Raw genomic sequence first — 17,416 nt, 5'->3', positions numbered from 1 at the left:
GCAAAAATCTCTCTCTCATAAGCCTGCATGTCCATACTGGGCTCCTTTTAGCAAGACTGATGCATAATTGCAAAGGGGAGTTCCTGGACCGTTCATCCATGTGTCCCTGGCTCCCTCTCCGTTGTGTAGAGGGGCTCAGTGTTTTCCTTGGTGTTCCCTACAAGCAGACTATCTTCATTACTTTTATTTTTTTTTTAAGTTTTGGCCACAGGGCTTGTCACTCACCAGAGAAAGTATGAGACAGTGATAGGGAAAGTGAGAAATCCCCCCCAGGGGGCATGGCCACACCACAGTCCCTTCTCCCATTCACCTCTCAGGATGTTAAGCGTGCATGCACACATGCCTGGTGTGATTTTCAAGCTGCCAGGTTCTGAGCTTGAACCATGGTCAACCCTGTGGAGAGTCCAGTGCCTTAACCGCCACACCACCTGCTGACCCCTGTCTTTATTACTTTTAATATTGGGCTTCTGAAGGCTTAGATAAACTCATGAAAACAAGACAGAGGCACTGTTCTCTATTATGTTTTCCTGGATTCTTTGCCTTCTGCCTAGCAACCGACTTCCGTGAGAGACTCTGGCTTCTTTGACCTAGTTGGCACATTGTCCATTTGATGACTCAGAACACCATGACAGTGAATGCCGCGTTCACGATCACAGTGAGGTGGTGCATAGCCATGGACACTTATGTACCAAGCATCCTGTACGTGTGTGTCTGTGTGTGTTCTAGAACGGTTGCCTGCCTTCACCCTTGCTCCTTTTTTTTTGACTCTAACATCACTGTTACTGCAGACGGTAAACAAAGGCGTGGATTCACAGACCGAGGAGGAGAGCAGCCGCCCGTCCATGGACTTATTCAGGGCCATCTTTGCTAGTTCCTCCGATGAAAAGTCCTCCTCCTCCGAAGATGAGCAGGGTGACAGCGAGGACGATCAGCCAGATGCTGGGGAGGCCAGCTTCAAAGATTCCCAAGAAGCTGACATGGGGGAGACACCGTCAGTGGCTCATGGTACGTCCGTAATCCCATCTTGGGGATCTAGAGGATCTAATGACGATGTGCCTAGGCAAGCTGTTGCTTTGTTTGGTCTATAATCATAAACCAGGATAATTAGCAACCAGTGGTGTTTTCTCTTTTATGTTTTTAATTGGGGTGGAGTAGAGTTTTCTCTTTTTTTTTCTCTGTTTGGTATTTCTCACATACCTATTTTTAACTGTGTTTCATGATACTGATTTTCTGACTTAGTTTGAAAAGAATTAAAACACAGTAAAAATTTTATTTAAAAAGATACCTTTAAAAAATTTTTTTTCACTTTATTTATTTATTTAGAAATTTTTGCTATAGAGCACAGGGGCTCACTGGCGAGACAGAGAGACAGAAAGTGAGAAGTCACTCCCCCCCACCACCACCACTACTAGAAGGATGTAGCAACTCCACAATCTTTTCTCCTTTAGTCTTGGAATTTTTTTCTTTTCTTTTTTTTTTTGAGAGGTTTTTCGCTATAGGGCGCATGCGCTGGCCAGACAGACAGAGAGAGACATAGAGACAGAAAGCGAGAAATCACCCCCTCGGGGGATGGCCACACCACAGTCCCTTCTCCTCCATTCTTCTCTTGGGATCTTTTTTTTTTTTTTTTTTTTTTTTATGGAGAGGTTTTTGCTATAGGGCACGTGTGTTCACCAGAAAGACAGAGAGAGACAGAGAAACAGAAAGTGATAAATCACCCCCCAGGGGGGATGGCCATGCCGCAATCTCTTCTCCTCCCTTCTCCTCTCAGGATCTTGGGCACGCATGCACACGTGCCCGGCGTGAGTTTAAGCCACCGGGTCTGGGACTCAAACTGTAGTTGACTACGTGGGAGTCCAGCGATGTAGCCATTATGCTATCTGCTGGTCCCTACTCTTAGAATTTTAAGTGCACACACACATATGCCTGGTAAGATTTTCAAGCTGTCAGTTCTGGGTCTCAAACTGTGGTCGGCCATATCAGAGTCCAGTGCCTTAACCACTATACCATCTGCTGACCTCGTTTTCTTTTTCTTTTCTTTTTTTTTCCTGTTGGATTCTTTTTACCATAGGATGCGCATACTCACTGGAGAGTGACAGAGAGGGAAAATGAGTCACTCCCTAGCAGGGATGGTCACACTGCAATCTCTTCTTTTCCATTCTTCTATAGGGACTTTGGGCATGAAAGCACATATGTCTGGCATGTCTCTAGGCTTCAAAATCCAGGACTCAAACCACAGAGTTGGCCATGTGGGATCCAGTACCCAGCCATCATACCACCTGCTGGCTTCCAGGGGTGGGAGGTTTTTAAGATGCATGGGTGGGTAGACAGAGTATCCCATTTAAGTCTCCGAGTATTCTGACTGCTCTTGTCAGGTAGACTTGGGTATAATATTTGAGGATCTTTGACCAAGGACCTATAACCAAAACATTACACAGAAATATAAAATAGTATTTTTTCTTAAGCGATTATAAATATTGATCCATGTCTTGCCATAGGGCATGTGTGCTTGTTGGAGAGAGATAGAGAAAGACAGAGAAGGAGAGGGAGAAGTCACCTCCCAGGGGGATGGCCATGCTGTATCCCTTCTCCAGTCTCCTGGGATTTGGGGCATGCACACACATGCGCCCAGTGTGATTTTCAAGCCACTAGATCCAGGACTCAGACTGTGGTCAGCCATGTGGGAGTCCAGCACCTTGACTATCACACCACCTGCTGGCACCAGCTGCTTTGTTTGGTTTTTAATTGCCAGAGGATGTGTGTGCTTACTAGAGAGATAGACAGGAAGAGGGAGAAAGCACCCCTCACTCCAGTATGGCCACACTGCAATCCCTTCCCTCCACTCCTTCCAATTTTATCATGTTGGGATTTTGGTCACATGTACCTGGCATGTTTTTTAAGCCTCTGGGACTAGGATTCAAACTACAGTTGCCTATGTGGGATCCAGCTCCCTTAACTACTTGGCTGTGGAGCTGGCCTATTTTTTTTTTCTGTGAAGAAAAATAATTTATATATCTTTTATTACAAAGACAAATACTTGATTATTATTATTATTTTTTAAGTTTTTGTGATAGGGCACATGAGCTTACTTGAGAGAAAGAGAGATGGAGAGAGGGAAAATGAGAAATCATCTTCCAAAGAGGATGGCCACACTGCAGTCTCTCCTCTTCCATTCTCTTCTTGGGATTTTGGGCACACAGACACACATGCCTGGCATGAGTTTCAAGCTGCCGGATCTGGGACTCAAACTGCTATTGACCATGTGGGAGTCCAGTGCCTTAACCACTACACCGCCTGCTGGCCTCTATACTTGAATTTTAAAAGTTAAAAAATATGCAAATATGGGAAAGTTTGAGTCCCTCATAATCCCACTTCCCAGGAAAAAACACTGCTACCACGTGTTGATGCATACTTTTCAGACTTTTTTCGTTTGTGTGTCTCTTCTATCTGAAAACATAGTAATCTGTTTAAAAATTCATTAATAGGGACAGAATCACTTATTTTCTTACTATTTTTTAAATTTGTTAGAAGGTATGTGAGCTTGCTGGAGAGACAGAGAGGAGAAGTGAAATGGGAAATGGTCACATTGCAATCCCTTTTTCTTTTTTTAAAAATTATTTTATTTTAACTTTATTTATTATTATTATCATTATTATTTTCCAGTTTGATCAGAGAGAGACAGAGAGAGAGCGAGGAGGTGAGAAATCAAGCCACCAGGTCCGAAACTTGAACTGTGGTTGGCCATGTGGGAGTCCAGCGCCTTTAACCACCATGCCACTTGCCGGCCCCTGCAATCCCTTTTTCTTCCATTTGCAAAATCTTTTTGGGATTTTGAGCATATACACATATGCCCCCAGCATGTTTTTCAAGCAACTGGGTCTGGGACTCAAACTGTGCAGTTGGCCATGGGGATCCAGATGCTTTAGCCACTACACTACTGGCTGACTTGATCATTTATTGTCAGCTTCCCTTTCTTTGGTCATTTGGAGTGAAATTTGTCTCTCCGTTTTCTTAGACAGTACATAGTCTTATGTCCCTGTTTGGGTAAGTGTTCATTCCTTCTCAGCGGACCCTTTGTTGGGAACATGTTTCAACCCCTCATGTCTATTATGTGATTGGAGTATGTGCCCACAGTTCCACTTGCCACCCAGTGTCATAGTACTGGATGCACTTAGCTATAGGTGCCCTTCTGTGGCTGACTTCCCAGCTCCATTGTCCACGAGGGCTGAGGGCACAGGGCAGAGGTGGGATCCTCTGTATTTTCAGCGGCATCCTCAGCACGTGGCGGGGGCTAGGTAAAGTGGAGAAGAAAAGCACACGTTATCTGGTGACAGCAGACATTCGTTAAAGACCCAAGCATGTTAGTATTAGGCAAATGAATAACATTAATACTCTGTGTTTTTCAGCTAATGAGCCAGCGCCCTGTGAGCCCGCACCTCCCTTCCCAATACAGAAGCTGCAGATAGATGAGAGAGAAGAGTTCGGCCCGCGGCTGCCTCCGGTCTTCTGCCCTAGTGAGTCCAGAGCCCCCTGCTTCACCCGTCGGTGTCGCACGTGTCTCCCTGAGATATGGCAGCTCTGCAGTGGTGTTAGCCCCCTCACCTACTCCAGCTTGAGTACATGCTGATTTCTGATTTCTGTTCCAGTCACATTTTGAAATCCAGCGCCTCCACTTAGTGCTTGACTGATGGTTGTTGCTTTATAGCTCTAAGGACCTTTACGCTTTTTTCCTTTTTTTACTTCCAGAGGGAGACAGAGAGAGATAGAGGGAAAGTGGGAAATCAGCCCCGGGAGCCATGGATATGCATGCACATGTACGTGTCCAGTCATGATTTTAAAGTTGTTGGGTCTGAGACTTGAACCACGTAGTTGGCCAAGTGGGATCCAGCGCTATAACCTCCGCGTTACCTGCTGGCCTGAGAAGTGTTTTAAGACTATCTCTCTGGGAGCCAGGAGGTGGTGTGGTGATTAAGGTGCTGGACTCCCACAGAGCTGACAGCTGTTTAAGTCCTGGAACTTGCTTCCTCACTTTCTCTCTCTCTCTGGTGAATGCACGTGCCCTATAGCAAATTAAAAATAAAGAAATGAAATTAAATAAATAATTAAAAAAAAAACCAAACAGACTCTTTCTTTTTTGGAAAACTTTGCCAGAGGGCACACATGCTTGCCAGAAAGAGACAGAGAAAGAGGGAAAGTGAGAAAGCACCCCCACCACCACCATGGGGATGATCACATTGTAATCTCTTTTCCTCTGTTTCTCTTTTTGAGATTTTGGGTGTGCACACATGCTGGTGCGTTTTTCTCTTGTTTGTTTGTTTTTTGGAGAGGTTTTTGCTATAGGGCATGTGCGCTCGCCAGAAAGACAGAGAGAGACATAGAGACAGCTGGTGCATTTTTCAAGCTGCCAGGTTCAGGACTCAAACTGTGCAGTCAGCCATGTGGGATCCAACTGCCTTAATACCATGCCACTGCCTGTTCCATCATTGTGAATATTTGTTGGTTTGTTTACCTGGAAATTAATGACCTAGGAAAACAGTTTGGGTCTCAATCTGCAGTTGAAGAATCTAGGCATATACAATGTCTTTAGTTAGTTTTAGTGATTATGTAGTATGTGTTGTTTTGATGCTAGTTTTTTAGTGTTCCTGCTTATAAGGCAAATTCTTATAAAATGTGCTTTTCTGAAGAGGGACAGCATTAGAAGAGCTGACATTTATGTGCCAGTTTCCGGGCCTCAGGAGTCCTGTGTACAGCTCTGTCCAGTCTACCCTGTGTTCCTGAAAGGACAGGGATTCTCATGATCCCCATTTTATAGATGTGGAAACCACGACTTGGTGAGGTTAGGCGGTGTGCCAAAGATCACAGAGGTGCTGACAGAGCCGAGTTTCCCATTCCTGTCTGTCTCTGACCTCCCTGAGTTGAATCACAAAAGACTCCTGTGCATTCTGGTCTGACTTTATCTTCATCTGACGTCATCCAGCAGATAAGGCTGTGGGAGGGTACGGGCTGGGTCACACAGTCTTATGTTGAGGTTTCTGGGAGCTCTCTAAATAGAGTGCCCCAATCTGGGGTGTTAATCCGTGAGCTTATCGGTAAGGCAGAAGCACGTCGAAGGGCAGGAGTTCTGCCTCAATGTTAAACATTCCATCTGCGTCAGACTCTAATCCAATCGTTTAGGAATTTACTTTTTCTTTTCAATAGTCTTTATTTTCCCTGCAGAGTGTATGTGTTTATTTTGTTTTAATTAAAATTTATTTTTTTAAGGTTTTTGCCATAGGGTGTGTGTGTTCACTGGAAAGAGACAGAGAGGGACAGTGAGAGGGAAAGTGAGAATTCACATCCCAGGAGAGGTGACCATGCTGCAGTCCCTTCTCCACTTTCCTCCTTGGATTTTGGACACACACACACACATACACACACACACATCTGGTGTGATTTTCAAGCTGCCAGGTCTGGGCCTCTAACATGTGGGTCTTGTGGGAGTCCAGTGCTGTAACCACTACGCCACCTGCTGGCCCTGAAGTCATGTGTTCATTACATTTGTGTTTCAGATGCTCGACAGAAACCTGAGGTACCTCAAAAAGAGAAACATAAAAAGAACAAAGAAAAACACAAGACCAAGAAAGAGCACAGCAGAAGAAAGAAAGAGAAGGTAACTGCAGGGAGGGCCCAGGATTAATGTGGGAGTCTGACTCCATTGCTTTTACCATCTGAATAAGCTCCCAGGAGGGGCACCTGCCACCAGTCCACGAGGGTATCAGTCCACGAGGGCATCTCCTGGCCAAGATGGGGCACACAGGCCTCACTGGACCTTGAGAGAATGTGGACATGCAGTGCAAACTCTCCACTTCTCAGGGATTTTGATTTTCTTTTCACAGCAGAATTTTTTTTTTAAGAAGTATTTTTTTATTTAATTTTATTTATTTATTTTAATTTGACCAGAGAGGGACAGAGTGGCAAGGGGGAATAAAGAAAGCCAGGTCTGGGACTTGAACTGCGGTTGGCCATGTGAGAGTCCAATGCCCTTAACCACCACGTGACCCAGAGCAGAATATTTTGATTTGTTCAGTTACACTTAAAAAAAATTTTTTTTTGGTGAACACTAAAATGTAGGAAAAAGGGCATAGAAGTATCCTAGAGGAATGGTTGCATGTGAGCGGAATGGTGGAGTTTAAATAATTGAACAGCGCTTATTGCTTATTCATTCAATATTAAGTGAAAGTATTATTTTGAGCATTTCTCAACTACTTTGTCACTGTCACATTTCGAGATTTTAGTCCGTGCAGTGCCATTTGAAGTGGAGGAACCTTGAGGAGGAGTCTTGTGTGTTTTGTCTCCGTCTCTTGTTATCCGTGTCTTTCTCTGGGTTAGGGCACAGGCTCTTAATTAGGTTAACGTCACTGTTGGGTCCCCAGAGTGGCCTGGGCTAGTAATTGAAGAGATTAGAAACCCTTCCATAATTGGCTACCAGAAGAAAGGATTCCTGGGCATGGAGGATGATTAGGTTCTTTTGAAATGAAAGGAAAGAAATGAATGCTGACAGGTTCGAAAACCCAATTCTGTTTGTCTTGCCCGCATGTCTGCTGTTCATTGACCTTCTACCAGTTTCTCTTTGGGTCTTCCCAGAGTGCCTCCTATCTGGGTATGTGGCTCCTCAGGTGCCTAACAGAACCAGCTGGGCAGCGTCAGCGAAGGTGGCACAGGTCACCATGTGCAAGGTGGGGCTGAGTGTCAGAACGGGGTCCTGCCTACGTCCGCTGGGTTCTGCTGTGTCTGTCTGTTGGACACTGGGTGCCATCAGTGTGTGCGCAGTCTGGAGGGTGCACAGCTTCTGCCCCTGGGTCAGCACGTGTTAGGCTCACACTCTAAATGAGAGTTTTCCAATTTTTTTTCTTTAAATTTATTTATTTACATTCATTTACTATACATTATTATAACATACAAAATGAGATTTTCCATCCAGAATACACTGTATATGGCTCAATCAAGCACATCAACATACGTGCTTTTGTCAACAAATCATTTTCCATTTCTTGTTTCCTGTATATTTTGCTTTTTTTTTCCCAACCTTGATTCCCTATCTCTCACCCTCTGCCATCTCCCGCCCTCCTCCCACACTGTCTCTGGTATCCATGGTTGCTTTCTATGCCTTTCTCCCCCCACGTTTTATTGATTCACTAGAGATCTTAATTAATCTAAATATTTTCAATAGCAAGCACAGCTGATAGATACATATCCATGAACACAAGTCTGACTTTAGGCATAAACCTCAGTGAGTAGAATGAACATACTATAAAGTAGCACCTAGCTGGGGCTATATAGCTTATTGCAGTCATCAAATAGGTATTTTTAATGTATTGTGTTTTAATTTCAAGAAAAAGTTTTTGTGTTTTTTTTTTCTTGAAACATTTTTTAAAAATTTATTAATTTACATTCATTCCCTAAGCATTGTCACAGCATACAAAATGTAATTCACCATCTAGAATATACGGCATAGTGGCTTAATCATGCATGTTATCATCAATACTTTTTCATTTCTAGATTCATGTATGTATGTGTGTATATACACACACACATATAGTTTTTTTTTTAACCCCTATTTCTTTTTTTCTTTCTTTTTTTTTTTTGAGAGGTTTTCGCTATAGGGTGCGTGCGCTCGCCAAACAGACAGAGAGAGACATAGAGACAGAAAGCGAGAAATCAACCCCCAGGGGGGATGGCCACGCCGCAATCCCTTCTCCTCCATTCTCCTCTCGGGATCTTGGGCATGCACGCACATGCACCCGGCGTGAGTTTTAAGCCACCGGGTCCGGGGTGCAAACCACGGTCGACTACATGGGAGTCCAGCGACGTAGCCATTACGCTAACTGCTGGTTCCCAATCCCTATTTCTGACCCTCTGCCCTACCCTCTTCTCACACTATCTCTGGTCTCTACAGTTGTCTTTCATTCTTCCCCCCCCACCACCACATTTTATCCATCACACAATTTCTTAAATTATCTACTTTCAATAGCAAATTCAGCTGGTAATTTCAAGAAAAGTAGTTTTAACTTTAATAAGACAAAGAAATGCTAAGGAACTTTGCTTAAAACTTAAAGCCCGTAAACAGGTTAGGATTCTGTTCAAATTGTAGGTACGTGAACCTATCAACAGCTCAAGACAGGACAAAAATCTTTAAAACTGGACAATAAAACCTAGAAGAAAATCAGCAATATTTTAGTCAGTGTCATAAAATGCTATTTCACCAGTTCAGTCTCATGTACTTAATCTATCTTCCTAATTGAATTCTGGGATATAATATTCAACTCCAGACTTGTCCCTATGATTAAGTTGGCCATTTTCTTAGTTTTCAAACTCTTATTTCTGTGTGTCTGTGTTTAATTTTCCTGACAGCACTACCTTGAGAACTTCTTGGAGATCTGGTCTGGTGCTGGTAAATTCTTTCAGTTTTTTGTTTATCTGAGAATGTTCTTGTCTTTTTTTCCCATATGAAGGATAATCTTGCCTGGTACAGTATTCTTGGTTGAAATTACTTTTCTCTTAACATTTTGAATATATTTTCCCATTCTTTCCTCGCTTGTATTGTTTCCAGTGAGAGGTCTCACATTAGCCTGATGGGATATCCTTTGTAGGTAACTTGCTGTTTTTTTCTTACCAATCTTAGTATCTTGTCTTTGTCTGTGGTTTTGGTCAGTCTGGCTATAATGTGTCTTGGAGAAGATCTTCTTGGATTGATTCTATTGGGGATCCTTTGTATTTCTTGGGACTGGATCTTTGAGTGCCTCTCTAGGTTTGGAAAGTTTTCATGCAGGATTTCATGGAATAGATTATCAGTGCCCTTAGGAGTCTCTTTGCCTTCTGGGATGCCAGTTATCCAGATGTTTGGACGTTTGATGGTATCTAGTATTTTTCATATATTATTCTCATTTTTTTGGGTCATTTTCTCAGTCTTCATGGTGGATTTTTCTCAGCCAGCAATTTTTTCTTCCACGTCTGAACTGGATTTTCTGTATGATCTAGTATGCTTTTAATATTTTCAAGGGAGATTTTGACTTCCTGTATTATAGCCTTCATCTCTAACAGGTCCATTTGATTCTTTTTTAAATTGTGTAATTCCTCATTTAGAGCTTGCAAGAATTTCCTCACCTCCTGGAACTCATCATCTCCTTTCTCCTTTTTCTTCTGCAGTTCATTGACTTTCTTCTCTTCCATCTCTGTTAGCTTCGCCATTATGAATATTCTAAATTCTTTATCAGACATTTCCATGATTTCCGTTGGACTGTTTGTGGATGAAGAGGAGCAATTATTTTCTCTTGAAAAGAGTTATTTTCTTGCTTTCCCATATTTCTTGTGGCCCTGTGGTGATTTCTGGTCATCTGATGGGTAGTGTGATTCTTCCTAAACTTGAAGTTGAATCTGAGCATTCAGGAGCGTACTCTGTTTTGATCCCTTCATGCAGCAGATTCAGTAGATATTGAGGAATATGTTAACCCAAATAGTATTTGGATGTTTGGCTATGGTTCCCTTAGATCCATGACTCGAGTTTGTGGACTGGAGACTGAATTATCAGTAGAAAGTCTTCATTTCTCTTTTTTCCCTGAAATCACTAGTTCTCAGGAGCCATGAAGGTGTCTTCTTCCGAAGGCCTGCCCCTTGGCTTTCCACTCGTTTGTGCACTGGAGGCTGAATTATCAGTAGAAAATCTTCATTTCTCTGTTTTCCCTGAAATCACTAGTTCTCAGGAGCCATGGCGGTGTCTTCTCCCAATTTTGTTTTTGAATGACTGCAGCAGTCAAATCTTCATTATTCCTTTATTGCACTGATTTAATAAAGGATATATCTATTTGTTCCCTCTTCTCCCCTCCATCTTTTTAACAGAAAAAGAAACATAAGAAGCACAAACACAAAGGCAAGCAAAAGAACAAAAGATCAGAGAAAAGTAGCACTTCAGAGAGTTCCGACAGCAGCGACAGCCGGAGTGATGAAGATGGGACTGCAGACATGTCACCCCAGGAACTGCTGAGACGGTAGGCAAAGGGAGGGACAGTGGCTTTTAGAAACTGTCCAAAGACTTGCTAAATACTAACATATGCTGCTAAGTCTTCAAAAAATTCACAGAAATGTGTACGATTGAAAAAAGTATGCATAAATTTCAAACCTTTTGCACCAAAATAAGCTCATACTTTAATTCCATTTTCCACAAATGTTTTGAAGTCTCTTCATATTTGCTTAGGGACAAATGACAGAAGTCAGAGACTTTTACATTTAATGGACTTTAAAATTTTTAAAATATTTAATTACATAAGTAATATAGTCATATGTAACAAAATGACATTTAGGACAATGACAGACTGTATATGTGACAGTGGTCCCATATAACTGTAATGGAACTGGAAACAGATCTCCCATGGCTGACTCCATGGTTAGAATCTTGGACCAAGTAAACATACTGGAAAACATACTGGACACATGTGCATGCATGCTCAGAATCTGGAGAAGAGAATGGAGGAGAAGGGATTATGGTGTGGCCAACCCTGCGGGGGGGAGGGGGCAATTTCTCTTACTTTGTCTCTCTCTTTCCGGCCTTCTCAGGTGAGTGCATGCACCCTATGATAAAACTAAAAATAAATTTAAATGTTTATAAAATTAAGTTTCAGTAAGCTAACCTATTACCAAATAAAGAAAAATATTTGAAAAATAAATTTAGTGGGGCCAGCAGGTGATGTGATAGTTAAGGTGCTGGCCTCCCACATGGCTGATTGCAGTTCAAGTCCCAGACCTAGTGGCTTGCTTTCTTACTTTACTACTCTTTTTCTGTCTGTCTGGTAAGCACATGTGCCCTATAGCAAAATAATAATAATAATGATAAATAAAATTAAATAATTCTTTAAAAAATTTAGTATAACCTCAGTATACAGTGTTTTTATAACACTGACAGCAGTGTATAGTAGTATCCTAGGCCTTCACACTCACTCACTGACTCACCCAGAGCAGTTTCCAGTCCCACGAGCTCCATTCACGGTCAGTGCCCTACACAAGGGTACTGTTTTATCTCTTTCTTACCGAGCCTTTCCTATGTTTATACATATTTAGATACACAAATAATTACCATTATATTAAAACTACCTGCAGTATCTGGCCCAGGAACATACAGGTTTGTAACCTGGGTGCAGTCGTCTATAATGTACAGGTCTGTGGTAAGAATACTGTGATATTTGCATGACAAAATTACCTAGTGATGCATTTCTCAGGATGTATTTTTGTTGTTAAGCAACACATAAATGTATATGAATATATTATCATGAAAATTTAGACCTACAAATAAAGCTTAAAGTGGCCTTTGACCAATTCTCCAAACCTGTCCCTTTCTCCACAGTATCCTCTGCCATTAGTTTCATATGGAACCTTCGAGGTTTTTCTTGTGCAACCACATACACACACACACATGCACACACACACACACACACACAGACACATACTTATACACATATTTTTGTTTTCATTTTAAATTTAAATAATATAACTGTATGTAGCATAAATTGGTAAGGTATAAATATTTATAGCAAATTAATTCTGCCAAATTGCTTTTCAAAGTGGCTATATTCATTTAAATTATGAAAGTACCTGGTTATTATATCAATTACAGACATTAAAGCTATAAAAATGTTTGCCAGTATGGTATGTAAAAAATGGCATTTCTCATTTTGATTAGCGTGTCCTGGGTTATGTATTTATTTACTTATTTTGGTTTTCGCCATAGGGCACATGCGCTTGCTGGAGAGACAGACAGAGAGACAGTGAGAGGAAATGTAAGAAATCACCCCTCAGGGAATGGCTATGCAGCAGCCTCTTTGCCGTTCTCCTCCTGGGATTTTGGATATGCAAGCACATGTGCCCGGTGTGATTTTCAAGCCACTTGGTCCTGGACTCCAACCACAGTCACTCATGTAAGAGTCCAGCTCCTTAATCAGTATGCCACCTGCTAGCCCCGTTATTTATTTATTTATGGAGAGTTTTTTGCTATAGGGCTCATCCACTCTCCAGAAAGACAGAGACAGAGAGACAGAAAGCAAGAAATCACCCCCGGGAGGAAAGCCACACCCAAACCCCTTCTCCTTCATTCTCCTCTGCATCTTGGGTACACACGTACTCGGTTTGAGTTTAAGCCACCAAGTCCAGGACTTGAACCATAGTCAACTACGTGGGAGTTCAGCGTCATAGCCATTACGCCAACTGCTGGTCCCCTATTTTTTTATTTATTATTTGAGTTTTTGCCGTGGGGCGTGTGTGCTTGCCAGAGAGAGAGAAAGTGAGAAGTCACCCTGCAGTTGGGATGGCTACATCACAATCCCTTCTCCTCCATTCTCCGCTAGGGATTTTGGTCATGCACGTACACATGTCCTGCATGTTTTCCCTGAAATCACTAGTTCTCAGGAGCCATGAAGGTGTCTTCTTCCGAAGGCCTGCCCCTTGGCTTTCCACTCGTTTGTGCACTGGAGGCTGAATTATCAGTAGAAAATCTTCATTTCTCTGTTTTCCCTGAAATCACTAGTTCTCAGGAGCCATGGCGGTGTCTTCTCCCAATTTTGTTTTTGAATGACTGCAGCAGTCAAATCTTCATTATTCCTTTATTGCACTGATTTAATAAAGGATATATCTATTTGTTCCCTCTTCTCCCCTCCATCTTTTTAACAGAAAAAGAAACATAAGAAGCACAAACACAAAGGCAAGCAAAAGAACAAAAGATCAGAGAAAAGTAGCACTTCAGAGAGTTCCGACAGCAGCGACAGCCGGAGTGATGAAGATGGGACTGCAGACATGTCACCCCAGGAACTGCTGAGACGGTAGGCAAAGGGAGGGACAGTGGCTTTTAGAAACTGTCCAAAGACTTGCTAAATACTAACATATGCTGCTAAGTCTTCAAAAAATTCACAGAAATGTGTACGATTGAAAAAAGTATGCATAAATTTCAAACCTTTTGCACCAAAATAAGCTCATACTTTAATTCCATTTTCCACAAATGTTTTGAAGTCTCTTCATATTTGCTTAGGGACAAATGACAGAAGTCAGAGACTTTTACATTTAATGGACTTTAAAATTTTTAAAATATTTAATTACATAAGTAATATAGTCATATGTAACAAAATGACATTTAGGACAATGACAGACTGTATATGTGACAGTGGTCCCATATAACTGTAATGGAACTGGAAACAGATCTCCCATGGCTGACTCCATGGTTAGAATCTTGGACCAAGTAAACATACTGGAAAACATACTGGACACATGTGCATGCATGCTCAGAATCTGGAGAAGAGAATGGAGGAGAAGGGATTATGGTGTGGCCAACCCTGCGGGGGGGAGGGGGCAATTTCTCTTACTTTGTCTCTCTCTTTCCGGCCTTCTCAGGTGAGTGCATGCACCCTATGATAAAACTAAAAATAAATTTAAATGTTTATAAAATTAAGTTTCAGTAAGCTAACCTATTACCAAATAAAGAAAAATATTTGAAAAATAAATTTAGTGGGGCCAGCAGGTGATGTGATAGTTAAGGTGCTGGCCTCCCACATGGCTGATTGCAGTTCAAGTCCCAGACCTAGTGGCTTGCTTTCTTACTTTACTACTCTTTTTCTGTCTGTCTGGTAAGCACATGTGCCCTATAGCAAAATAATAATAATAATGATAAATAAAATTAAATAATTCTTTAAAAAATTTAGTATAACCTCAGTATACAGTGTTTTTATAACACTGACAGCAGTGTATAGTAGTATCCTAGGCCTTCACACTCACTCACTGACTCACCCAGAGCAGTTTCCAGTCCCACGAGCTCCATTCACGGTCAGTGCCCTACACAAGGGTACTGTTTTATCTCTTTCTTACCGAGCCTTTCCTATGTTTATACATATTTAGATACACAAATAATTACCATTATATTAAAACTACCTGCAGTATCTGGCCCAGGAACATACAGGTTTGTAACCTGGGTGCAGTCGTCTATAATGTACAGGTCTGTGGTAAGAATACTGTGCTATTTGCATAACAAAATTACCTTTCTCCACAGTATCCTCTGCCATTAGTTTCATATGGAACCTTCGAGGTTTTTCTTGTGCAACCACATACACACACACACATGCACACACACACACACACACAGACACATACTTATACACATATTTTTGTTTTCATTTTAAATTTAAATAATATAACTGTATGTAGCATAAATTGGTAAGGTATAAATATTTATAGCAAATTAATTCTGCCAAATTGCTTTTCAAAGTGGCTATATTCATTTAAATTATGAAAGTACCTGGTTATTATATCAATTACAGACATTAAAGCTATAAAAATGTTTGCCAGTATGGTATGTAAAAAATGGCATTTCTCATTTTGATTAGCGTGTCCTGGGTTATGTATTTATTTACTTATTTTGGTTTTCGCCATAGGGCACATGCGCTTGCTGGAGAGACAGACAGAGAGACAGTGAGAGGAAATGTAAGAAATCACCCCTCAGGGAATGGCTATGCAGCAGCCTCTTTGCCGTTCTCCTCCTGGGATTTTGGATATGCAAGCACATGTGCCCGGTGTGATTTTCAAGCCACTTGGTCCTGGACTCCAACCACAGTCACTCATGTAAGAGTCCAGCTCCTTAATCAGTATGCCACCTGCTAGCCCCGTTATTTATTTATTTATGGAGAGTTTTTTGCTATAGGGCTCATCCACTCTCCAGAAAGACAGAGACAGAGAGACAGAAAGCAAGAAATCACCCCCGGGAGGAAAGCCACACCCAAACCCCTTCTCCTTCATTCTCCTCTGCATCTTGGGTACACACGTACTCGGTTTGAGTTTAAGCCACCAAGTCCAGGACTTGAACCATAGTCAACTACGTGGGAGTTCAGCGTCATAGCCATTACGCCAACTGCTGGTCCCCTATTTTTTTATTTATTATTTGAGTTTTTGCCGTGGGGCGTGTGTGCTTGCCAGAGAGAGAGAAAGTGAGAAGTCACCCTGCAGTTGGGATGGCTACATCACAATCCCTTCTCCTCCATTCTCCGCTAGGGATTTTGGTCATGCACGTACACATGTCCTGCATGATTTTCATGCTGCTGGGTCCGGGGCATATGGGAGTTCAGCACCCTAATCACCATGCCACTTGCTGGCCCCCGAGCATGTCTTTGGTTATTAAGGAGGTGGGACATCTTTTCCTGTGTCAGCCATTGCTGTGTGGCTCGTTTGGATAGCCTACTCGTGTCTTTTGCTCATTGTCCTGTTTTTTGTTGGGTTTGGATTACTGATTTTTAGGTGCTGTTTTACTGATTTTTTTTTAACGCCAAAGGACATGTAGATATGTGAAAGAGAGAGAGAAACAGAGACAGTGAGGAAGCACCTCCCACATGGGGCCTGGTCACATCACAGTCCTTTTGTCTCCAATTCTGCATCCTGTCAGGATCCTGAGCATGTACACATGCACAGATCAGGTGTTTCTCAAGTTGGCAGGGCCAGGACTTGAACTCTGCTCAGCCATGTTGGATCTGGTTTCCTCTGCACAGCGCTTAACTGCTGCCATGACTGGACCTGCCTTGTTTGTTATTGATTTTTAGGGATTAAAATAATTTCTGGGGATCAGCATATGGCGTAATGGTTACTTCACTGGACTCCCATGTGGTTGACCATGGTTTGAGTCCTGAACCTGGCAGCTTAAAATTCACACCAGGCACATATATGTGTGTGTGTGTGTGTGCGTGTGTGTGCTCTTGTGCCCCAAATCCCAAGAGGAGAATGGAGGAGAAGGGATTGTGGTGTGGCCATCCCCATAGAGGATAATTTCTCGCTTTCTGTCTCTCTGTGTCTCTGGAGAGTACACAAGTGCTCTAGAAAATGTCTCTCTCTCTAAAAAAGAAAAAGAAAAATTTCTGGATGCTATTATAATTCTTTGTTTTAGTGTATCCTATTACATTGCTTTTTACTGTCTTTATTGTATAGAAGTCTTAGTTTTTGGAGTACTCAGTTTTGCCATTTTTTTTTTTTTAAAGTATGCTGTAGAGTGCCTGTGCTTACTGGAGAGAGACACAGAGAAAGAGAGGCAGAAAGAGAGAAGGAAAGTGAGAAATCACCCCCCTGGGACCAGCAGTTAGCGTAATGGCTATGTCACTGGGCTCCCATGTAGTCGACCATGGTTCGAGTCCTGGACAAGGTGGCTTAAACTCACGCCTGGCGCGTGAGAGTGTGTGCCCAAGATCCTGAGAGGAGACTGGAGGAGAGGGGATTGTGGCATGGCCATCCCCCCTGGGGGGTGATTTCTTGCTTTCTGTCTCTCTGTCTTTCTCTGTCTTTCTGGTGAGCGCATGTGCCCTATAGCAAAAATCTCTCCAAAAAAAAAAAAAAAAAAAAATACCCCCCCAGGGGGGGACGCCCAAAGACA

The 17,416-nt window shown here is 42.2% G+C and overlaps 1 protein-coding gene across 1 annotated transcript in view; it reads left to right on the top strand.

Annotated features, from left to right (window-relative positions):
* Nucleotides 1-17,416, top strand: part of GPATCH1 (G-patch domain containing 1) — an 87,015-nt gene that overhangs the window by 64,530 nt on the left and 5,069 nt on the right. Inside the window, exons 16-19 of the mRNA XM_006167982.3 lie at nt 789-1,005; nt 4,407-4,514; nt 6,549-6,649; nt 10,876-11,024. Coding sequence (XP_006168044.2) covers nt 789-1,005; nt 4,407-4,514; nt 6,549-6,649; nt 10,876-11,024 — 575 coding nt within the window. The remainder of the gene's footprint in view (nt 1-788; nt 1,006-4,406; nt 4,515-6,548; nt 6,650-10,875; nt 11,025-17,416) is intronic.

This window comes from Tupaia chinensis, unplaced genomic scaffold (genome assembly GCF_000334495.1).
Source record: "Tupaia chinensis unplaced genomic scaffold, TupChi_1.0 Scaffold145396_1, whole genome shotgun sequence".
NCBI classification, from domain to species: Eukaryota; Metazoa; Chordata; class Mammalia; order Scandentia; family Tupaiidae; genus Tupaia; species Tupaia belangeri.
Note: the sequence above shows the minus strand (reverse complement) of the source record. Positions and strands in the feature narration are given on the sequence as shown.